Raw genomic sequence first — 24,662 nt, 5'->3', positions numbered from 1 at the left:
TGGATGGAAAAAAGAAAGTACAAACAACAATTCCCCCTGTGTCATAGCAACGCTTCCTATGGTATAATTAAAAGAATGAGCTCTGAAATGTAGTTCCTCATCATACAAAGTTATGAAGAAAAATCTGAAAGCTTAGCTACACTTTTTTTTTCTCTGATGCTGAGAAAATTGAGGAAATTGTTGAGAACTGAAATGTATGCCTGTCCTGGGAAAAAGCATGCCATCAAACAAGTTCCAGACTGAATGGTTCACTTTTAGTTGAAGAATGCCCTTGGGTCTTCCATGAGGCTCTGGGTTATTTCAGTGGATCCTTTGGGGCTGATGAAGAATTTACAAGTACAGTCCCCAAACTGCACTACAGCCAGGTCCTTTGATGCACACAGCAGGTCAAGGGAGGTGATCCTCCCCCTCTACTAGGCTCTGGTAAGGCCACACCTAGAGTCCTGTGTCCAGTTCTAGTGTCCTCAGTACAAAAGACATACGGAGCTACTGGAGAGAATTCAGTGAAGGGCCACAAAGATGATTATGGGACTGGAGCATCTGTCATATGAGGAAAGGCTGAGAGAGCTGGAACTGTTTAGTTGGAGAAGAGAAGGCTCAGGCGGGGTTCTTATCAATGTGTATAAGTACCTGAAAGGAGGGTGCAAAGAGTTACCTGCAATTCCTGCTTGCTCAGCATCCAAATAAACTTTGCCAATGTTCAAAATAATGAGTTGGCAACCCAAAAATCACAAAAAATAGAACAAAATCTACTAATTTGGGGTAAATATTTCTGTTATCCTTGAATATTTTCAGATTTATCTTTAAATTCAACAAAAGTGTTTTGGGGTGGGTTTTTTTGTTTTGTTTTTATACAAATAAAGAATTCTAAGTAGCCCAAGTTCAGGAGCTAAAGATGAATGGGGAAGAAAGACCCTCAAACCCAAACAAACAGCCTACGCCTCAAGAATTTTCAGTATGAAACAGAAAGACATTCCTCTCTGCAAATAGGATAAGTTGTTTTAGATCTCTGTTCAGATGCAAATTTTGTGCTTTTATCTCACTTCTGCTTTCTTGTAGTATAGATGTTTAATTTGTTCTTAATTATCTAGCACGGCTCAGGTCAAGCTGTAATGTCTGATGTGGAATAAGTCTAAGGAACACAGCAGAACAGTGACAAATTCAAGCTGATACAAACAAGGAGAACACCAGCCCTCATTTTCCTACCAGGCCCAGTCTGTCATTCGACTTCAATCTAACACTCGCCAATAGACTGCGATGTTAGTCTCTCACACACACATACACACAAAAAAAGCATGTGGGACAAATACATTAATCAAACCATATACCTGGAGACATATTCAATGATTTCTCCTTGTGATGTCCCAGATTTCTTCCTTGTATTCTGGTATTATTTCATTACAATATTTTGGGGATACAGTTTATAGAGCAAATACTCTATAAAGCAATAGGTGTTTTGCATTAAGTGATAATACTGCTGTTAGAATACATCATCTATGACTATAACTCTATTATAAGCCACAAGAAAACCCAGAAAGAGAGACTATAAACGGCCTATTGCACAAAATGTTTTCTCAGAACTTGTGCTTATTAGGTATAGGATAATTTAACAATAAAACCGTAGGAAAACAGGCAACGTAAAATCTGTGGCTTACAGAAATATATATTTCTTGCTTTAAATTATTCTTTTATGAACAATAAAATCTTGAACCAAAAAAAAAAAAAAATTGATAGGCCATTATCTCTGGATTTAATCCACCTGAAAGGTGCGAGTTCTGCACACCTTTATAGCAGAAAGATACTGACACACTTGAGAGAACTTAGGAGATAAAATAAAACGAAGAGAAGTATCAGAATTACACAGATAAATAGGAATAATTTGAATAAGTGTAAATTAATGGGCATGGGCCACAAGTAATAAAAGCATAACTGAACATTATCATTCCATAAAAGAAGCATTTTCTGTCACCAACAGCACCCCATTATCTAAGTCACTAGAAACTAGACCAGAAAAACGCTGAAGAACAGAGGAGAAATAAAAAATTCAGACTATAAAGAACCACCCTGAACAAACCAGGAAGCCATTCTGAGATATTTTTATGTGTCCTTCAAACTCTTGGCCTTGCTGCTTTGAGAAGTATTCCTTCTTTAGATCAGTCATGAGTCAGTTGCACTAGTTGCTAATTACAAGATGATTTGATGAGAACATTGCATCTAGAATCAGACAAATAGGAACAAAATAAAGATGCACTCTGAGCAAAAGTTGTACGGTTCGATATCAGTGAAGCAAGGTTGCCACGTCTGCCATTGTTTTGGCTGAGGAAGGCTCTGTGCTCCTGGAGAATGTAGTTTCAGAGGCAGGAAGTGGGAAGGAGATGGAGTTTCAATAGCATAAACAATGCTACAATTAATATGTTGATGCTTTACTGGGTAGGCCTTTATCCCTCAAATGACCTCAGAGAGGAGGAAGGATTGGGCAAGAGACAATGTGGGAGGACACAAACACAATACCTTTCTCACAAAATTCTCCAAAGCCCTTGTAAACAACTAATTAAATAACAAGCCTGCTAAGAGGGAGACACCTAATAACTACTATACTCAGCTTTCAGAAATTTAGGGCAAAATTGTCAAACCTTTCTACTTATTGTAGGAACCTCCAACTGGGCTTAAAGAGCCAGAGATCCCAGGCCAAACAGCAGGCTGGTGAAGAACCCAGAAATGTTGGTAAATGTTACGGTACGCTGCCTCTGATGCCTCAAAGGTCCATGACTTACATGTTTATACCATATGCTTTTACTCTCATTTAATTTTCTGTCCCATAATTGGGGAAACATTTTACTCTCATTTAAAACACACCATTATAAATACCAACTCATTTTTAACACATTACAGAATGTTCTGAGCATATAAATGTCAAGTACTAGGTGAGCAAATTCACTAATATAAAAAATAAAACAAAGTCATCTGAGTCTAGAAACTTCAAAACATTTTAATTTCCTTAAGTTTTGCATATTTAAACAATTTTCTTCCTGACCCATCAAATACAGCATGAATTTTACATTTTACAACTGTAGTTCCTGTATGTCAAAGCAGCAGCAGGTAAAACCTCCAACTTCGTCTCTTAACAGAGCGCCCTATGGTAGATGCTTAGTTTCCGTAAAGTACCATTATGTCACTGGATGGAGAGGGTGGCTTTCAGAGAATGATTCAGCAGAGACCTATTTAGACACTCTGAGAAGAGAATTCAGCACATCTAAGTTAAGCTCCCTTCATCAGCTATGGAATCAAGGCACACGGAGCTCCTCATTTAGCCAGCTAAGTTAGGTCTGTAACGCCAGGCAGTACTGATGTTGCCTCACAGGATCAGTTTAGGATAAGCACAGCAACGTAGCTAACCAGTAGTTCAGATGGGCAATGAAAACCACAACAGTATCCACCTAGAAGTGCTCCTGTGTTCTTCTGACTGAGCTAAGGAATGCAGCTGTGTTGAGGCACTTAGTAAGCCTTGATCATGCATTACTATAAGTCAGTTTTCTTAACTGATGATTCAATGATATGCTCGGGAAGCTGTGAGTTGTTTTTCAAATTAGGTGAGGACAAAATCAGGAACACCCGAAAATCCGTTGTGAAACAAAGAGAAGATAGAATGTAGGTCGGATTCTGACTGAGGGAGTCATATAAAATAGTTTTAAACAAGGTTGAGAATTTCACAAGCACTTTCTGCTGGTAATATTGTACCCTTTTGGATTTACAGATTCTTAAGCACTTCCTTTGGAGTGCATCCTGCTCATTACACTTATGAAGAGATAAAGAATGCAAGGACAAGTCTGTAAGTTTTAACTCTGTTATAAAAAGAAGAATTTGGATTTATAGGGTTATTCTTTTAAAACAATATGTTAAATATGTGAACTGTCTGGGCAACAACCAATCTGAAGCTTGTCTTTCAAGACTGAGCTCACCAGAGGTGCAACGGAGCATCTCTTTCTCCTCTTTCCTTCCCTCAGATTCTACTACTCAAGTCATTCACTGTATGGAATTTTCCTATTGTTTGCTCTAGTTTAAGTTTGGCATCTGCTAGCTTCATGCTTTATCCCCATAGCTATGTCAGCTACTGAGGGTCTACAGCAATTCTTTCTAACTGAGCTATAAATTCATCATCAGGATATTATTTCAGCTTTCTTTCCTTTCCCTGTTCTGATGGTCTTAATATCCATGCTCAACGCTCCATCATGAAATTGCCGAAGGAGATTCGTCTTCTTGCTTCCTTCTGCTAGTATGTTTATGTAAATGTGTGCAAGACTTCAGGAGAGCAGCGCTCAGAGGAAGCTAACCAGCCAGAAAGAAGATCAATGCAATCATCTAATAAGATGCTAAAGAATGAGTTAGGAAGTAATAGCACAAAGTGAAAAGGAGACAGATAACAGGGGCTTGGACAATCAATGCAGGGACAGGATCAGCAAATTTCTCCAGCACTGACAGCAAGACTCAGCAAATTAACTGGAACCTCTTGTGCATGTATGTTGAAGCCCCTTCAGCTGACAGTAAACAGAGCTTCTCTGGAAATAAATTAAACAGGTTTCTAATTGCCAATGCTACTAGACAAGAAACTGATAGGGAAGTCTTATCCCTTCAGATATTTAGCTATCTACCATACTAAGCAATAGAAATCTTGCTCAGTCACTTCCAGCAGGGCAATCTCCTTGCATTAATCTCCTTTTTTTTTAATTCTACATCTGAGATCATCCTAAGAATAATCTCATGCTAGACCTGGATTAACAGATCAGCAGATGGTAGTTATTATTTATTATCACTGAGTTATTCATAAAACAAATTTGTTCTCTGAAGCATAACCTCATCCTGCATCAAAACTTCCAACCCTCTTCAATAGGGATTTTCTTGCAGTTTTATTCTAGGTTGTGTTCCTCACCCTGGGTCTAATTAGTTTTCTCTAACAAGTTTTTAATTTGGGGTGGGGTTTTTTTTTCACAGCACAAATTTCATGTTTACTTCTTCACAAGAAAACTATAGCCAAGTTTAAGAAGGCAAATAGCTTCCTAAATCTATGAGCCTAAGCCACGTCTTAGGTGCTGAGGTCAGGTGTGTGTATGTCTGTGTGCTGTTGGGGAAATGTGAGTTCTGGAGGGCCTTTACCGTTGTGAAATTAAGGAGGCTTGTTTTCCATTATTAGACTCAAAACCTCCATTAGGATGAAGGTGTAACAGCATAAGAAAAGACCAGAAATGCTACCAGTAATGCCTTTGACTTTATTTTACATGCAGCAGCAGAGTTTCCAACAGGCTGTTCTTTGCATCTTGACTACTCAGAAGCACTGTTACTGAAACGTATTACAAATGAAGTGGTGGAACTGGGAGCTGGCATCTTTATGTCCCTGTCACCTTTGGGAGCAAAGGAATCGATTAATACTGACAAGCACTGTGGATTTTAAGACAGGACAGTCCTATGTTAATTTGTGCACTGAAAACTCAGTAATGTTGTTTAGACAAACGAACAGCAAAACTATGGTTACATCTCTCATTCACTACTAGCCTGAGAAATATTTGTCTAGAACCTGAAGGCTCTCTGTGTCCCTGTACAACTCTTAAGCAACTCAGTTTAATAACATTTGGCTGAGCTACTTTTTATTTGTGCCATGTTTGTTTCCAGGTAAACAAAGCATGCTTTGCTAAAGAGCCACAAAAAAATTTGGAAACTAAAGGGGGCATAAAGCTTTTATTGTGACATGTTTGGAATGACCATAGCTCTCTGCAAGTTATGCAAATTGTCCCAAGCACGTCTAATGCATTATTTCTCACAGCACAGATTTCTATAGTTAATGAATGTGTAAAAATACTTTGTTTTGGTTTGTTTGGTTTTTTTTTAATTTACCACACAAGTCAAATGTTTTATTGTCATTAGAACACTAAGCCTCACAAGCATCCCACAAAGGCCAGGTGATACAACTAATCCCTAAGCAGCAGCTGTGAGAAAGAAGAGACACACAGAAGATAGGCTATTTATCAGTCAAAATTATAGAGGCAGGCAATAACAGAAAGAAAAATATACCATAATTGTCAGGCAATAACAGAAAGAAAAATATACCATAATTGTCCTGGATCCATGTACTCACTTGCTTTAATCTATTTTTTAGTTATTTTTTATGAACAGTGCAATTCTCCTATGAAGGAATTTCTGAAATTACATGCTAGGGAGATTTTGTTCACATTTCCTTAGAACCTCTTGCACTGAAAGCCAGACTAAAACAAATAAATCAAGCAATGGCTCTCATAATTTCTGGAAGATCTATTAGACTGTGACAGGCTATCTATTAGACTCTATCAGGCCTGAATTTTCCTACGTATTTATCTCCTTGTTCCCTGCGATTATGAACTATGTTCGATTTTTATGTTCATATGCTCCAGGCTATGTAGATCCCAGAGTCTACTTCCAAAGATAATTCTAGAAAGAACATATGAGATGTGACCACTGTCCCCGTGCCTCCGTACTGAGCTACAGGCTGTTTAAAAAGGAGAGTCCTGAACAGAAAGAAACCAGCAGAGTAAGGCAAAATAAACACAAAGTCCTCTTTAGTATTAGGAGATTGTATCACATTTCCTGAACTTGGATGTCCCTTTGGGAAATGTTATAAAGTGCAGGATTAAGCCAAAGAAATCCCTCACTGTGGATAATGCTGAGATCAGGTGCCAGTAAGATTCAAAGAACTATTACACATGAAGAAAGAGAATGAAGAGCAATTCCAGTGAAGGTGAGAACTACCAAAACGGTTAGGTTTCAGGTATTACCATCACCAGTTGTAGGACAGGAAAAAGCATTGTTCTTCTCTTGCAGGCTTTCTGTGTGCCGTCAGAGCATACTAGTTAAATAGTAACATATTTACCACTGTCTTTCAAGAAGATAATAGTAGAATTTAATTGCTGCTTATTACCTATTACTGCTTATTATGTATTCCAGCACCATTAACACTAAGAAGAACTCAAGCTGAAGCCATGACACTGCAATTCTACACAACAAAATGACAGGATGAAGTAAAAGCCCTCTTGGCTTACAACAGTATTTCCACAAAAGCAAAGGTTTTGTAAGAACAGTTCCCATACACAAGTCACCACAGAAGGTTTTCCTGTTGTGTTTTTCTATCTGTACATAATTAAGAATATGAAAGCAATAAAACTGATTCCAGTCCTCTTCAGACTGTTCATTTTCTTTCTGCTCAAACTCTGAGCATCTCTGGGGACAAGAAAGGAAAGGAAAGAGTAGGTTAATAAGAGGGAGAAATGGTCCTGTCCTTCTTTAGGAAAAGAGTATCCACATATTGGCACCATGTAATTTCTGACCAAATAGCAGAAGGCTAATTTATGTTAGTTGAAAGCTGCGGGAAACATATAGACCTAAAATGGAAGGGAACAATTGCGTCCCCATGCAACTCTGAATTCACAGACAATGGTATCGTATGCACTATATGTGTTGTTACGCAGAGTTTTGTAAAGAAACACAGAAATGGTACTTTTGGGGACCACTGGGATTGCACTATAGTGATCTAAGAGAAGTTTATGAAGAAGGGTTTATATGCCTAACAGTTTTTCTGTTTTGCTCTATCAGTACATACATACAAGATGTTCGTGGCCTGCAGCACATGACTAATGAGGATTGTCAAGCAAACAGAAGGTTGAATGGCAATCTAATAGCAGCCTATGTGAAAGGGAGCAACAAAAAGGAAGGAGCTACCCCTCCTTGGTAACAGTACATGGTAAAACAGGGGCTACATCATCAAATGATGACTTTGGAGGTTGAGGTTGAGCATTAGGAAAAAAACCTTTTTCACTAAGAGGTTTCTACAACACTGTAACACGTACCTAAAGGTATGGTGGAATCTCTGTCCTGGGAGGCTTTCAAGACTGATCTAGACAAAGCCAAAGCAATGTGATCTATTGCTGCCAATAGTCCAGCTTCAAGCAGGTTAGATGGAGACCTCCAGAGGTCCCCTCCACATCTCTATGACTTAAATATGGAGATAATGTCATAATTGTAAAAACATTAATGTATTTAGACATTTCTTTTGCACACATTCATTTGGATATTACAGAATCTGCTGAGAACTTATTTTTCAGTTACCTGTGATGCTTTTCGTGAACATACCAAAGTAAACACTTCAGCATTCTATGGAGACACTGTTGTTCCCACTGTCCCTCCCATTTTAAGTGTATTTAAGTCCCACTGCTCTGAAGTAAAATAGAACAGGCTTTTTTTATTTGTCAGAAGTCAGATGATTATATATGTAAGTTCCTTCCCTAAAGACAGATACGTACATTTGTCCCTCTTAAGGTACTGTCCTACTTATTTCTATACATATATGTGTGTATTCATGCATATATATGTACAGACAGATAGATTTTATCCCACACAGCCACCTTTTTGTCCTCAGAGATGTTCAGAGTTTTGTGAGGAAAGAACAAATTTTACAAGGGAGTGGAAGCAATTTGTTATTTGAGTACTGCAGTGTTTGTGCATGCAGAATTGACAAGGAACAATGAAAAACAGATTCAGCTGGATTTCCATGATTACTCCTGCATTCCTGTGTGTGGAGGGAGCAACCATGCACAGCAGTAACAAACAGCCTTGATTCAGTATTTACATGTGAAGACACAGACAATCTTCTTGATAACGTAAGGTCTAAGAGGAGCCACTGTACATGTTGACACCCGGGCCGTGGGGGTGAGAAACGGCAGCGCGACCCAGCAAATGACTGACCACCAGAACGTGGAACAACATTAAGTGCACTCTGTCTCTGACCTTTAGAGACAGAAAGCAGAATCCTTGCAAAAAAGCCATCATTTCAGCTGACTGCAGCATATATGTCACACACACTCTCAATAAGAATTAAAAAAAACAAAAAACAAACCCTCATGCATTTCCTTGTGAGCTGTACCAATGAAGCAGGAAAGACAAGAGTATACGTTATTAATTTGTGACTGAAGTCCTGCGCTCAGGGTAATTCAATTGCGACCTGGTAAACCCACCTGTGAAAGCAGATAAGATTGGAACTCCAGAAGCATTCCACCTTGAAAGAAGAAATCTGATAGAGAAAAGTGCTCCAGGGTTGTTTAAAGTTTATCTACTGGCAGAAAAGCCTGAGGGAAAAGAGTGAGAATCAGCTACAGGGAGAGAGCAGCAGAAGAGAGGGAAGACAAGAAGGCTGAAATGCACTGTACCTTTTCTGCTGGAGTAAGTAGATTTCATCCAGATGTTTATCCCAGGATTTTTTGCCTTGCAACTTCTGACTTAGTCCATTCCAGATCCGGAAATAGAAGGGCTTGCTATCCCCAAATAAAGGTACCCCCATAGCACGTCCCTTTTTCTCTCTTGCCTAGCTGCCTGAAAGCCAGCAATCCCCACTTTGAAAAAAGTCCAGGAAAGCTCACTACAGGTCACCACTCCTCCGCCCCAAGTCTGCTACTTACAGAGGAGACTGTCCGTCAGCTGCATCAGCTGATCAAAGTACATGTAAAAACACAAAATAAAATCACTTGTCCCTAGCAGACCATACCTTGAGCCTCATCGAGCACTTAGTTTCCAAAATAGCCCAACCCAAAGGTGTGTCTGATTTAGAAGTAGCTCAGCAGCAGCCTTACCCCTCACAAAGACCCTACACAGCACTGAAGAATTCATATAGTATCAATGTCCTAGGCTTCTAGTATTTCCTTTCTGAAGTCTAGAATTTAGAAGTAATCATCCTCCTTACGTATCTCTGAATTCCTCCTGAAAGCAACATATAAGCAATTTTGAAATAGACAGCTGAACAAGTCAGGCAAAACACCTTTGAGGTGAGTGAACATGTGGGAACGTGCCCTAAAAGACACTCTGGGAAGGTAGTATAGAGGAGGACACACCTCCCACCCCAACTGTCTGCAAATCCCATTAAAGAAATTATCATTATAGACTCCACCTTCTCTGCGTCAAACAAATTCACTTCACAAGTTGGAAGAAGAGCTTATGTAGATGAATGTGTAAACTTTGCATATTTCATTTTCCTTTAATGTTCTACAGTCTCTCATTGTTTCTTCACATTTCTTAACATTTCTTCCAGAAAAGCTTATTTAGGAAAGGGATGAAAATTTGTATTTAACAAAAACTAGGTTTTGGTATAGAAAAACATCATCAAGGTCATGGGGGGCGGGGGGGGTGGGGGGGTGGTGTATCTGCAAAGCAGGAGAGAAAATATCAAAATTAACAGATGAGACATCCCTCTTCCTGTGAAGAAGATGGAAGCTACATGGGAGAAAAAAAAGAAAAGAAAAAAAAAGCTCCTAGTTTCTAATCTTCTTTCCCTAAAGACTTGTCCTAATATTCTTGCATCTGGAATCAACAGAAATTTCCATTCTTACTCCTGCTGTAGAGGAAAGGGATTCTGTTCAGGGTGCCTGGATCTAGGCAGAATCAGTAAGGGAGAAAAGTGTGTAAAGCAATAGGGCTGAGTCATCTCTTTGAAACTCCTGGTTTATTTAGAGGTTACTTAGACTTAACCAGGATTCACATCCAAACTTCTGTAAACTCATGATGTATCCTATCCTATAAAAACATAGATCAGCACAAAAAAACCACAATGCTTTAAGGCAAACTTGAGGAATTGTATCCTAAAAGATAAGTTTCACTGAATTGTCCAGTTCTAGGAGGAAGTGTCAAGTTAAACTGTCATAATGGGAAAAATTTATTACTTGCTGCATTGAGAGGTTAGAGTGTAACACCAGCCAGATGTTATGAGTAAAATGTGAGGGGTTTTTAGCAGTATCAACATTCTTGAGGGAGGGAAGCAACTCCAATCAAAGTTGAGAAGGATATTTAGACGCTGAAGTGTTAAGTGCCTATGACAGACAAACACAATCTCTATTTTCCTGGGCTGTTCTCCCAAGCAAAGAATGCTTTCTACTGTCTCTCCAAGGAGTAAAAGCCCTAGAAGACTGGAATCAGCAGGACAAGCAAGCAGTGACACATTCCTTTCTCTTCTGAGGAGCAGTGCTACTGGCACCCAGACAGCAGCTCTAAGGTACAAGAAGTGAATAACAGTTAGACAGCAGCTTGAGGAGTTCTCAGCTAGCCATGAAGGCAACAGCTGCAGCAGGCAGGGCAGTTCAAACAACTGCAAACCAGTATCTCAGGTGGACTCCCCACATTGTCATGGATGGCTCATTACAGCTCTCATTATAGCTTCAGATTGCAGTAAATCTGCCTCAATAGTTTTCCTTTACCCACTTGTATGCCTATAAAGTCTTAATACTGCAGAAGAGTGTTTTGTTGTAATTCATGATAGAGGTAATTTTCAAAGGTAATAGAATACAGAGATGAACGATGGATGAAATATGTAAGAATATTGCATGGACCAAAGTCTCTTTAGCTGATCATGGCCATACCTCTTAAGCACTGCTAGACTTTCAGTCTAGCAGGAGGCTGTAAACAGTTTTTCAAAAACTAAGGACCTGATAAGGCCTAGTAGTTGAGGGAGGGATTGTAAGTCTGTACACTTTTGGTGTATGTGGTTTTCCACATACCTGATATCTGCTTTTAGCTCTTTGTATCCCTTTCCACGGCTCCCAAGTCATACTATGACTCTGACTCCTAGCCCTCATTCTCAAGGCTTACCTTGAGCTCCTGCAGTTCAGTCACCCCATGGTTCTAGGGGATCTATCAATATTGCATATGGCACAGTTAGGATGTGCTGCCCTTTGCAGAGCTATAGAAACAGTATAAGTAAGCCAACATGTGGAAATACTTCAACAACCAAGGAATTCCTATTTTCACATACCTGATACAAATATGAGGAAACAAGAAAGCCACTTTCGCCATTGGGGATTGTGATCTTGCCAGAGACACTACTCTAGACTTTTTTATAATGCATTGCATTTCTTTTAGGTCAGCCTAGATTTAAAATAAAAAATAGCATCTGAATAGCTGAGTATGAATGAACTGACTTTTGGTGATCTGGAACCTTAAGTTAGCCTTTTCCAGTACCATGCCTGAAAAGGAAAAAATATTACAGAAAAATTATAGAAAAAGACTACAGGAAAATTTTCTAGATAGTCCCCAGTTTTCTTTTAATCCCAGCCACCTCTTCAGTTCCTTCTTTATTTGAAACATAAAATAAAATGGCTATTTACCTGGCCCATTACAAAAGTAATTTCAGTGCTAACGTAGAGACAGACATAATTTGCACAGTACATGGCATGGATTCTTTTCCTTCTGAATGGCCCTGACCCTGACATTCCATGTTCTCACAAAATGCCTGTTAACCTTCCTGGAAATTTTGAGTGCTGAAGGTATGTAGGATTGAATCCAATGTGCTTATCTGGTGACAAATCAGGATGGGAGTGCATGTTCTTTTTTCTCTTTCTCTGTTTTTCTCTTTTGTCTGTTTCTTGGGGGGGGCGGGGAGGGTTGGGGAACTGCAAGACCTGGGTGAAAAAAGAGAAAGTCAACTTATTTATTATGATGAAGTGAAATTCTCTTCTACATTTGCTTTCCAAATTTTCCCCCCAAATCCATGTTAAGCATCTGGTAGATAAAGTAGTGTAACTAGGTGCTTAACACATCCTCAGAGCATTGTACAGCCATTGAGTAGCCAAGTTGTCTTGGCTAGCCTATAGCCAACCCGAGTTGTCTATGTCAGGGATAAGCATTGCCCCAACCCTTCTGCTTGGGCAAATTTCAGCACAAAGATGTGCCTGTTTTGCTGTCTTAGGGACAGCATCAGAGCCACAGGCTGCCAGGCCATTTCAGAAGCTCTTATTTTTCCACTGCATATTTCTCCCTGTCTTGTTCCATATATTCTTTCTGAATCACATATATGCTCAAACCTTAAAAATAATATGTCATTTTCTATTTTTCACTCCAATTCACAAAAATCTTTCACCTTACCTCTCATAAAAATTTGCTCTTAAAAGATTCCCACTTCGAAATCACAAGAGAAATTATGTCATTTCAGCAACAGCAAAAACAAAGTGCATGGATTCCATACCCAAGTTTAGGCTACCATCTTAAGAGCAAGAGTGGAAGTGCAGCCTTCAACCAGACTTCAGTCTTTCAACATCACCCCTGTACATTTCTGTTTGTACTGCAAGCCTTTGTTTGAAATTGCAGCATCTAATAAAAGCTCTAAAAATATGAGTTGTGAGAGAAAAGAATGAGAGAAGCAGAAGTACAGGAAAAAGTAGTGAAAAATAACAGTTTCTGAGTACAGACAGAACACAGAACAGAAAGTCAAAAACTTGCCAAGTCAGCAGTAAGCAGTGTTGTAGTTTCTCCATGTGTATAATGGATAATCTTCCAGCTGAGAAGGTTGTAATAATGACTAGCCAACAACTGCTTGACGTATTACAGATATGTTAGGGAATCCTGTTGGACTGGGATATTTCCAGTTGTTCAAGTTACGGTATCTTACATGTGTAGCATAGGAAAACAAAGTTGTGGATGATTGTATGCAAATGCACAGCATTATGTAGTTTCATATCACAAAACTGAGTGGTGATATATATAAAAAGCAAAGCTAAGTAACAGAGGAAAAGAACTAGGTATTCCAGAAGAAGCATACTAGTAGTGTTATCTCCACCAGTCTTGAGAAACTCTTATCTTCACAAGATCTTATCTACTGTGTAAACAGGAATTACTTAACCCCCAGTAAATCACAGATAACTCAGAAATAGAAGTAACTTAACAATGCATTATAAACTGTATCAGGTCATAGGTGTCCTTTAAGGATCTATATGTTATGCAATTAATCCTGATGTGTAATTCTGTGAATCCGTCCCCTGGCCTGAAGGAGTACAAAAGGCTGGAGGCAAGATTGTTTTAAATAAAACATTACACTGAATTATGTTAATTAATAGTGTGTGTTTGTAGTGTGGGAACATGTGTGTAGTAAGCCTGGCTAAGAAGAGACTTAAAGTGGAGTGGGTCTCCACTTCTTGACTTGGAGTAGCAGAAGCAAGACCAACTACTTGTGGTGGAGAATGGCAGCAGAGGCACAGATTCCTTGGAAAGATGCGTTCCCAAGGTCCTGGTGAGTTCCGTGAGCAATCAGCAGTTGTTCCATTGGCTGTTACAGAAAATCCTGGTGCAGCAGCACAAAGATCACTAGACTTCATAAGACTGACCCCACCAACATTTGCAGCAGACTTTGTAGCATTTCCAGGAAAAGCCAAAAGAGACAATAGCAAGAACTGAAGACCTCTGGTTAGTGCAGCTATATTGGCAACTTAAAGGAGAGCTCTTATAGTGAAATAAGATCACCAAGAAACTTCCTAATTCATAAGTAACCTTGAATGAGTGGGTCAGTAGGATTCTACCTCACTGGGGAAGCCCGGGCAGGTGTCCTGGATGTTTTCCTACTGTTGCGATTTGAGCTATTAGCTTAAGTCAGAAACCTTTCTGTTGGTGAGTTGGGAAGCTTACTGTTGGTTTAGGTGAGTGACCAATCCCCCAGCCTCCTGTCAAGGGACAGTGTCTCAGGGACTCATGTACTCATTAAAAGCAGAAGCATATTCCTTTGGAAAAGATGGAATGAATGAACATGAAACAGATATTCTAGTCTTGCACATAGGGAACTGGTAGTGGGTTCTAACTTAAAAATAGGTAATGTAGAAAAAGTAGAAAAGAGCTTGGAATCTCACCTGGACTGTAGACTAACATAAAAATAGTGACAGTAGGATTTGAGGCTATAAGATATTGAAATCAAGCCATGAGAACCTTCTCATTTGGATTTCTTCAAAGGAGCTCTGGGATTTTAAGGTAGCCCAAGGGTGTTACTAGGAATCTCTAAATCAGCCTTTAACACAGTGGGACAAAGCATTAGCAAAAAAGAGGACCTCACTAATTAGTTTTACCTTGTGGTCAGAGGTGCCATAAGAATACCTGTCTTTAATGCAGTAACTGTAAAGTTCTGTGTGTCAGTCTTGGAATTGGCAGACCCTGCTTTTTTAGTAGAAGTTCTTCTTGCTCCTAAAGATACACAAAAGGGTGAAAGTATATATCTGGGATGCATCCCTGGGAATGTTAGCCCCCAAATCTGTGGCTAGCAACATTTTTGCCTTTGGAAAAAGGAAGAAGTTAGTGTGACAGCTGCTTGGTGTTCATGCCTTATAGTGTTGAATTAAGACGGGGCGACTCCCAATTTCATAGCTGGCATCAGGCTTTAAAGATTCTCAGAAACCTCTGAAAAATGAATCCATCCTGATTTGACTTTGATTTTTTTGAGTCTTAACATGTAGTAATTGTGCTACTGTATCAGGATAGCAGACAGGAAATCAAATTTGGATTGTGACTGGTTTATTTGTGTGACAACAGATGACACCACTTAGTACTTGCAACACACAGGTCTGAGTTACACTGTTGTCCAAAACATCATTAGAGAGCTCCTGAATATATGTTTTGGTGGAAGAGGGAGAATTTGGAAGGTAACTGCTGATGACAAGGGTTCAGCTTTGGTCTTGGCTAACTGGGAAACCTGGGCCCTGTTAAATCTTTGTCTTTAAGAACATTGCTTGCTGATGGCTTGGTAGACCCATTCAACTATACATCACAGATTACAGGGCATGCTACAAACATTTGTAACGTGTGAGATCCCAGAGCAGAGTCAAAATATTTTACTTCTTTTTATTCCCTTCTCCCACCTTGGTCAGGTTCCTGAGTGTGCTAAAAGGCTTTAATGGCCCTGACCAGCCTCCCCTGGGGCCTCCACCCACACACTCATCACCTCAAAGCCTGTCCAGCCTCCCAGGTTTCCTAGGGGTATTTTGGACCCTTCCCCCTGCCCTGCTCTGCCCTGCCCTGCCCCAGAGCATGTCAGGGATAGAGTGAATTTCTGGCTACCTCATCCCCCCTTGCCTCTCAAGCCCACCCAGCCTTTAGGGTCCTCATAGGCAGCCGGAGCTCCGCTATCCAGCCCCAAGTCTCCCATGCCTTCTCTCTTTCTCAGTACCCTGTCCTTGGCTCTTTGTCCCCTGAAATAGTCCTATGAAAACCCACAACAATTAAACCACTCTACAAGCAGTCCTTTCGAACCCCAGATCCCTGTAAGGTGTGAGGACACATGTTGCTGGGAGGGGACACTGTTATTAGGTTCCTGAGTGCACTAATGGGCTTTGATGCATATACACCCTGTCCATGAGCATAGGACCCCCATTTAAGATCTGTCTTGGGCCTTCAGTTCCTGCCTAAGCTATTTTGTAGGAGCATAAATTTTTAGTTCAGCTACAGCTATACTTGTGTTTGGCTATGGTCTCCATTGATCTGGACCCTGACCTGCTGACTGACTTCTAGCTTGACTTCAAACTTGCCTTGTCAACATGGACCTACCTAGTGATAAGTGGACCTTGGTTACCATCACTGGGCATCATTCTGATCAATGGATTAACTTCGCAGCTTGATCTGAGACCTGCCTCATCACCACAAAATTGCCTGACAATCTAGGCTCTTGCTCAGTCCTGGCTACCATCTCCAGGTCTGCCTACTCACCTTGCTCAAGCAGTGTGGGGCTGTACCCTAGCTGATGAGGCCCCTGTAATGTCTGGTGTGAAGTCATGCTCAGCTTTCCATCCCTTCGGGTGCAGCCAGCCCTTGCTGCTTGCTAACGTTTCCCTCACAATTTAAGGCGTCCTATAAATACCTCTGCACTTACTACTTTTCAAATTGCAGTATCGAAGATTGTCCCAGTGAAGTCTTGACCTGTTCTTAAAGTTTTGGCAGTAGCAAGAGATCATGGGAAGAGGCCAGATCTGACTGGTTGTTCCGCAAAATTAACTTCGTCAACCCACTGTTCCTAGAAGTAGTATTAAAGTAGAAACAAATATCTCTGCTTACGTGAACTTGTTGCTTTCAACAACAGAAAAGAAATAATCACTGAAAAATGGTAGAGTCCACTTACGGTATCTGAAGAGCTGCTTATAGACTTTTCCTGATAAAGAAGTGACAAAGGAGCCAGTAGTTTCTTGCATTAACTATTGGAAGGCCTTTGATTAGGTGAGTATATCAGAGCTTGATCCCAAGCAGACAGAGTTTAAAAAGGTCCCCTCTGAAAAAGAGCAGAGAAGCTAGAAATGTTCCTCTCAAGCAGGTTATTCTGAAGAAGGATGTTCATCTAAAGGCTTGCCCATAGACAGAGGAAGTATTTGTCTATTAATCATCTTTGGTTAGCTAACCCAGGGAAGGTTCAGGTTACTGTGTTACTGTGTGAGTAATCCTGTTCTTTCTGTGGAGATATGGTATTAAAATAGTTAAGAAAGATACTAAAAGGCTGTAGTGCTCATTGTCTTGAGCTTCTGGGAAAAGGACTGTTATACACCTCATGGAAAATTTTATGGTGGAAACTGAAGAGCGCTGTACGCAAAGTGGAACTGATTCAGGGAGAAGGCAGTGAACTAAACTTCAAATGAAATTTTAACAGCATAGAGAAAGGAAATGACAAATCTCCTGTAAAATGGAACTGGTTGTTTTCTATTTAAAGCATTTATTAAAATAACTACTGAAACTAAAGTAATTTATTTGTAAATTTAGTTACTTACCAGCAATTAGTTATTTTCCCCCTTATCTCTGCTGGAAAAGTTGGTGGTTGAGATTTTGTTGTTGTTTGGATTTTTGTTTTTCCTCAGACTCTCCTGTTTTCACCCTATTTAATAATGCAGAACTCTTCTTTTTTCTGCCTGCCATAACACTGTGCTGGATCAGAGTGTTTCATTTCATTACCATTCTTTGGCACTTTTTGTAATATGTTGAGATTTTCTCCACATTCACGTTATCTGATTAGACTTCATCAGCTACTGAATTTTGAGCCTGATATACCACAACACCTGAAGAGCTACAAGAGCTGTATTTGCACTGGTGATTTGTTCCCCCCATCCCTGCCAAGAAGTTGAGAGAAGTTTTACTCCATAGCAGAAACAGGTTTGTCATTACAACCACATAATTAAGAACACGATGAATGATCAAAATAAAACATTACTTTCTCTTCCACCCTGAGAATGTTGAATATATCAGAAAGCTGTTCCCTAAAACAGACCTGCACTGTTTAAAAACTGAGTACAGAACAAAAGTTATTCTGAGAAGTGACATCTTCAGGCACTTGTACATACTCCAGGCACTGCCTGGGCTCAGCCAAACTGATGAACCTGTTGTCTCTGGGTCTTTTTTTTTTTTTTTTTTTTGCCAAGAACAGTTGAATTTTTCTATTATGCAGAGTCTCCTGAAGCATATGAAGCATATGCTCACAGTGACTACTAACTAGGTTCTTAATGGGAAAGAAGTTCCATTGACTTATGTAACTCTGAATAGGACAGACATTTAGAAAACAAACTATTAGAGAAAGTGTTCTATCTTTCTGAGGGTTTCTGAGAATAGAACTTGAAATAAAAAGTTACCTTTCCCTTTGCAAGTATGATTCATGACATTTTCCAGGCAGAGGCTCATTTATAGCCTCCCTGAAGTCTCTTACGGTAAGTGGCCACGGACCAAACGATCAAATGTGTTAAAATCTTCCTTAAACTACATCTTAACCAAGGATGTCTTTCTTTTGTTGTTTAGATGATCCAGAACAACACTTTTTCCTTGAGTGAGCAACAAAAATATCACTCCTGCTGCTGAAGGGAATATAGGTAATGTGACACAAAGATCACAACTTAACAAAGCACCACAAATTTGGTATCATAAAATGGCATTAGGAGATGACTCAGTAGTAACCTCACTTCTCCCTGATTCAGTCCTCATGTCTCAATATTGAGGAGTGGTCACTGTACATCAACTATCACTTAACACAAACTCAAGGCTCAGTGTAGTGCCCGACAATCGGATAACAAACATAAATGTGTATTTTATTTTAGTTATTCCCAACGGTCTCCATAGTGGGTGTCCTAGTTTTTAACCTACTTATCTATGAAACTCAACAAGAGCTGGTGTAGGGGTGGTACGTATTCTTTGACTTTCCTCTGACCTCTGTGGGTCAACTGGCAGAGACCGGCTGCCCTCTCCCGGAGTGAGGAAAGTTCGTCCACATTGTTGATGGTATCACCAATCCATTCAACCTACAAAGGGTGCCTTCGAGAAGTTCACAGATGACACCAAAGTGTGGGCAGTGGTTGCTATGCTGGAGGGCAGGGCTGCCATTCAGAGACTACGTGATAAAGTAACAGGCCAACAGGAAGCTCATGGAGTTCAACAAAGACAAATGCCCAATCCTGGGCCTGGCATAGAAAAACCTCTACATGTCAGTACAGGCTAAGGAAAGACTGGCTGGGGAGCATCCCTGCGGAAAACAGTCTGCAAGTTGAACATAAGCCAGCAGTGTGCCCTTGCAGCAACCAAGGTCAAATACGTGCTAGACTGCATTAGTAGTACTGTAGGCAGTATGTCAAGAGAAATTATTATTCCCTTCCATTTCAGTGGGGTTACACTGCATATTAGGGACTGCGTCCACGGCTGGGCCCCCCAGTGCAGGAGACATACTGGCAAACTGGAGCATGTCAGCCAGAGGGCCGCTAAGATTGACAACACTGTTCGAGTGGAGACTGAGGGAGTTGGGTTTGTTTATCATGGAAACAGCTAAGGAGGTGGGGGGGAGGTGGGGGGGGGTGGGGGGTGGGGGGGGTGAGGTTGGGGGGTGGGTGGAGGGGGGGTGAGGGTGGGTGGGTGGGGGGTGGAGGGGGGGTGGGGGGAGGTGTGGTAGTGGGCTGGGGGATGGCACAGGTCTGATTGCCGTGTCTAACTACCTTAAACAGGGTCACAGAGAAGATAGAGCCAGACTCTTCTCAGAGGTGCCAAGGACAAAAAGCAACAACTTTCATACGCTGCAGTGAGGATGGTCCAGCAGTGGAATAGGTTGTCAAGAGACACTGTGAAATCTTCATTCTGTGAGCTTTTCAAACCTCCATTGAACAAGAGTCTGAGCAAGCTGATCTAGTTTTGCAGTTAGCACTGCTTTGAACGAGGAGAGAGTACAGCCTTTTTAAAGACTATGAATCTATGGAAGTGCTTTTAAGAGCTAAAAATTTGACAGCTCTTTAAAATTTACATTATGTTAATTAACATATGAACTTCCTGTATCTGATCATTACCTGTTCACTGTTGTTAGTGCATGCTAGAGCTGTACAGCCATCAAAATTACATCACTGTCATCTTCTTCAAGAATTGCCAAAGCAGATACCGGAGGTGAACAACTATCCAATAAATGTGACTCTGTGGTCCTTCAGGGTTTTGGTGTGAACCAGCTCTGTTTGCATTTTCAGCACTTGCTGAGACTGAATACTGCTTACAAACACACTTCAATTTGTGATATAGTGATGAGTTGTAACTAAATCAACACATTGTATTTACAAGTAGTAAAGAGCTAAAGCTGCATCTCTTATTTTTGCTGAAAAATAGTTTTTAAAGGCTAACCTTAGGAAACAAGAAAAAATTCATTTTGTAGTATTACTTTTTAAATTATTTTCTGTACTGAAATATATGGGGTTTGGAGGATTTGAATTTTGCTAAGATAAACTTGCAAGATCTCAGTTTGCAGGGAAAAAAGAAGAATTTGCCTTTTGTAACACCTGGAAAACAACTGTCTTCCCAAGATGTACCCTCTACCAAATAATTTTAACCTTGACCTATTTGGAATATATACACACTAAGGGTACAACCTTACTTTAGTCACCGTGGTATCTCTGTGCATTAGCTAAAGGATTTTGAATAAGATCCTGCCACCAAGCAGCCACAGCAGCTCAGAATTCAGTGTAAACTGATACTGCTGCCACCAACCAAGCTAGCTAATTTAGAGCTAGCTTGGGTATCTCACCACTACAGACTGCAGGGTAAACCTGCTTCAACAAAGACCCTTTTAGCTTTCTTTGCACACAAGAGTCTCCTATGAACCATTCTGCTTCTTAATCTGGTATCTCTTGAAACACGTATGATCTTTGCATTTATAGTTAGGAAGAAGCAACTTCTCATCTGTTCCTCGTGATTTCAGAGTCAAGTTGCTGGAGGTTCAAGGCCATCATTCTCCAAAAGAATAAAATGGTAGCATCACATTTTTTTGAAATAGACCTCTTGAGGCATCCAGTATAAACTCTCACTTAGAGTGGGACCTACACAAACACTAAATCAGAGCAGCTGAAGCTCTTAAGTAGATTATTTCCCATTAATACAGCAGAGTAACCAGCATTAGGGCCCAAGTCTTTGCCCATCTTCTGATTTTAAGCCTGTAAGATCAGAGGTCACATCTCTAGAACTGCTGTAAGAACACTGTATCTGGGTGACCTTCATCCAAACCCTGGGGAAAAGACCACAAAGTATTTTTCCACCTGAACATCCCCTGTGCACCCACGGCATTTTTCCATAATTTGCCCTTTGGAGTCACCAAGTTTATTGAAAAAGAAATGCTAACCGAATACACTTATTCCATTTGGCTTCTCCTGTATGTGGGATTGCCAAGGAAAGTTGTTATGTGTTAAAGCCTTCTCTGCCTCTTAAGTTCCTTCTGAAGTCAATTATAAATGTTGACTCCCAAACTATTTTCACGTGATGCCATATACAAACTTTATTTGAAAACTGATTATTTCTATTACAGACCAGATCATCAGTTTAGTGTTTTGGTTCCAGTCTTTAAAAAGTGTAATGTCACCTCTTGCTCTTTTCTTCTTTGGGCTGCATAGCGTTTTTAATCTTTCCTCATTTGGAAATTTCCTTTTCCCAACAGTTTGAGGCATTTTCATTTCCACCATCCAGTAACAAAACTCTGATACCTGTTTCTTTTTCAGAAATAATGTAATCAGAACTTGGAGTACGGGAAGCATGTACATATAATCAATATGCTAGTGCTTATAAAACCTGTAGGAATTATTTTGCCAGCTCATTTCCACAGTTCACAAAACACTGCTGATCTGCAGATCCATAAGTGCTCTGCAGCTCTGCAACTATTTCATGGACACTTTTAGCTCCATAACATTTTTGGTTAAAAGTGCCTTTGAAAAGGGTACATTATTGTCAAGGAGAAGTTGAGGACTGATAGTTACTTATTATTTAGAAAAAAATTGGAAGCAACAATACTGACAATATAAATTCATACTGTATTTCTAAACTTCTTATGTGAACTGGTAGTTCCTTCAGCTACTGCAGCTGTGTCTGAAACTACCTATTTGGATTTCTTTGCCATGGTATGATGAACACAAACTTTTATCTGCCTTTTTAGTTCACATGCTGCCATACAGTGAGAGTTCCGTGAAGATGTTTTGGTGATGACTCTATGAACTCAGGCAGTCATTCAGCTACTGGTGCTTTTTTGCTTTACCTGTGGGAGACAATAGATTTTTTAATAACAAATAGCAAAATTATAATGTGATAATAAATTACAAGATAATTTAACACTAAATAATTTGAGTGATCAGAATTTTCCACAGCTATCTACCCTAGGGGAGTGATATACATTGAAACCTTACCCAAATGAACAAATGATGTTAACAACCAGGAATAACTTACAGTAGGGCTAATGAAAGATCATTTTGCAATTTTAAGAGTACTTCTCACCACCAGGAAGCAAATATAATTTATACCATTTTTTCTTTTGTGTCAGTTATTTAATATTGCCTATGCTCTGTGTAATATTATCCTTTCCTATGAAACTATATAAAATATTTTTTATATTAATAGCATATTGATCATGTTATGTAGACACAGAAAACATTCCAAGGAATGTCCAAACATTACCAGGAAGTCATGGGGAGAAAACCCTAAGAATATACCTTTTAACTATGTCATTTCCCGTGAAAAGAAGCTCAGAAGGCAATCACATAAGTTACTAAACATCAGGCATTTGAACTTCCCCACCTTTGGGGTTCATCTTCACAAAAACAATTCTGAATCTGTTATCTTTGGAAAGAAGGAGGAGCAACAACAAAAAAATCTTCAAAACAACTTCTCCTATTTGTTTCCCAGGGCTAGACTACAAGACACACACAAACTCAATATGAAGCTGAGCTCAGGTGCTGCAGTGGTGGGCACGGTTCACATTCCAAAACATACAGATCAGATTACAGATTGGGCATCACATTATCAAGAGTATTATGGGAAGAATGTACATTCTGGCAACTTCTGCCCTATGTTGCAATTCTGAGAAAGCATGACAGTATTATGGTACTAGGGAGTACTTCTGCCACAACTACACTTTCAGAACATGTTCACTTGCATTATAAACGGGAAATGTCATTTGTCGGCAGTATCAATGTATTCCCATTTTGGAAGGAATATCTGTAAAAGGGAGGGCCCCAGGTTTAAAAGAGCTTTATCCAATAGATAAAGAGAAGGTCAAGCACATTACAGAAGATGTAGATAATGCAAAGTATCTACGATCATATCTTTGCAGCTGCAGCCATTACTTGTCCAGTTTGTCCTGCCACACAGTCCTCTCAGTCCAAATGCTTCACAGTGGGACACAAATACTTCTCTCTCCCTCTCCAGACAACTCTGTTTACACAATTCAAATAATTTACCAAGAAATAACATTGAAACATTCAATTTTGGGTTGACTGATTTTGTTTCAGCAAAGTGAAAGCAAAAAAAAAAAAAAAGGCACTCTAAAACTTCTAGAGTACTGTATTGTGTAACCACCTACGTCAGACACCTTGAAGACTATTTGTAGTACTCCCACTTGGCTAGTACACATGCAGATACTACTTAAGCAAAATCTTGACTCCAGATGAAGCCATTGTTATTTTGCAACTGATTTCTCTTCAAAATCCAAATACAGTTACATTTAAAGGGGCAATGCAATCTCTTACATCTGCCTATTCCATTACAGCAAGTCAGTATTGCAAACCCAGGCTTATAAATACCAAAGGAAGAAACAGTAAGACTTGAAGAGTAAAACTTCTCTGAACAGAGAGAAACTGGAATGATACCGATCCCATGGGAAATTCAGAATTGAAAGTCACTGAGGTTAACATACATTGTTCCATGGCTATTTAGAAAACACAATCAGAATAATAAGAATGAAATAAGACTTATTTTCTTAATTATAATATTTAATTGTTTAAACACAGAATTATGTATTTAGTTCTTTTAACACTAAATAGTCTTCCTTGCTAGTAAGAATGACTGAAATATATTGCATGACACAGATTGTACAGCTTCAGGGGCAGCTCATAGTAACAGTTCTGACAGCAGTGAACTATCTGAGTCTTTCTTACAAACTACCTAATTATCTTGGATTTCCATCTTATCATCGTACTGCCCTCATTTACCCCAAACCAAATTACAACCTCGAAGGAGACTGCAGCTGTGATTTGTGTACCTTATCTAATGAATAGTTACATCATGTGGTCAACTCTGGAACAGGTTCAAGAGAAATTAAGACAGAACCTTGTATAATTGCCCATTCATAAAGAAAACATGTCAGAACAATGTCACTGATGTTTTGCCTGGGGACAAAGGGATTCAAGGCCCTGACAATGCACCTAATGACTTTTGTATTCCCATGGTAGCTATACCATTCCTCTTCTCTGTACTTTCGATAAGCGCATGGAGAGTTGCCTCACATTCTCATTTGTAAGAACCCTGGACATATGTAGCCTCCACCCATTTGGAGGCCTCATTCTATTGCCATAATGATATATATTCGTTTATGAAACAATGATGGC

The 24,662-nt window shown here is 39.7% G+C and overlaps 1 protein-coding gene across 1 annotated transcript in view; it reads right to left on the bottom strand.

Moving 5' to 3' along the window:
- The window catches only part of LOC104257305 (transient receptor potential cation channel subfamily V member 5), a 30,599-nt gene extending 21,244 nt beyond the window's left edge, over window positions 1-9,355 (bottom strand). Inside the window, 1 exon segment of the mRNA XM_009812030.2 lies at window positions 9,225-9,355. Within this exon segment, the coding sequence (XP_009810332.2) occupies window positions 9,225-9,355 (131 nt within the window).
- Between the last annotated feature and the right edge of the window lie 15,307 nt (window positions 9,356-24,662).

The sequence above is a fragment of the Gavia stellata genome, chromosome 1 (genome assembly GCF_030936135.1).
Source record: "Gavia stellata isolate bGavSte3 chromosome 1, bGavSte3.hap2, whole genome shotgun sequence".
Classification (NCBI taxonomy): Eukaryota; Metazoa; Chordata; class Aves; order Gaviiformes; family Gaviidae; genus Gavia; species Gavia stellata.
This window is presented reverse-complemented; position numbering and strand designations above follow the sequence as displayed.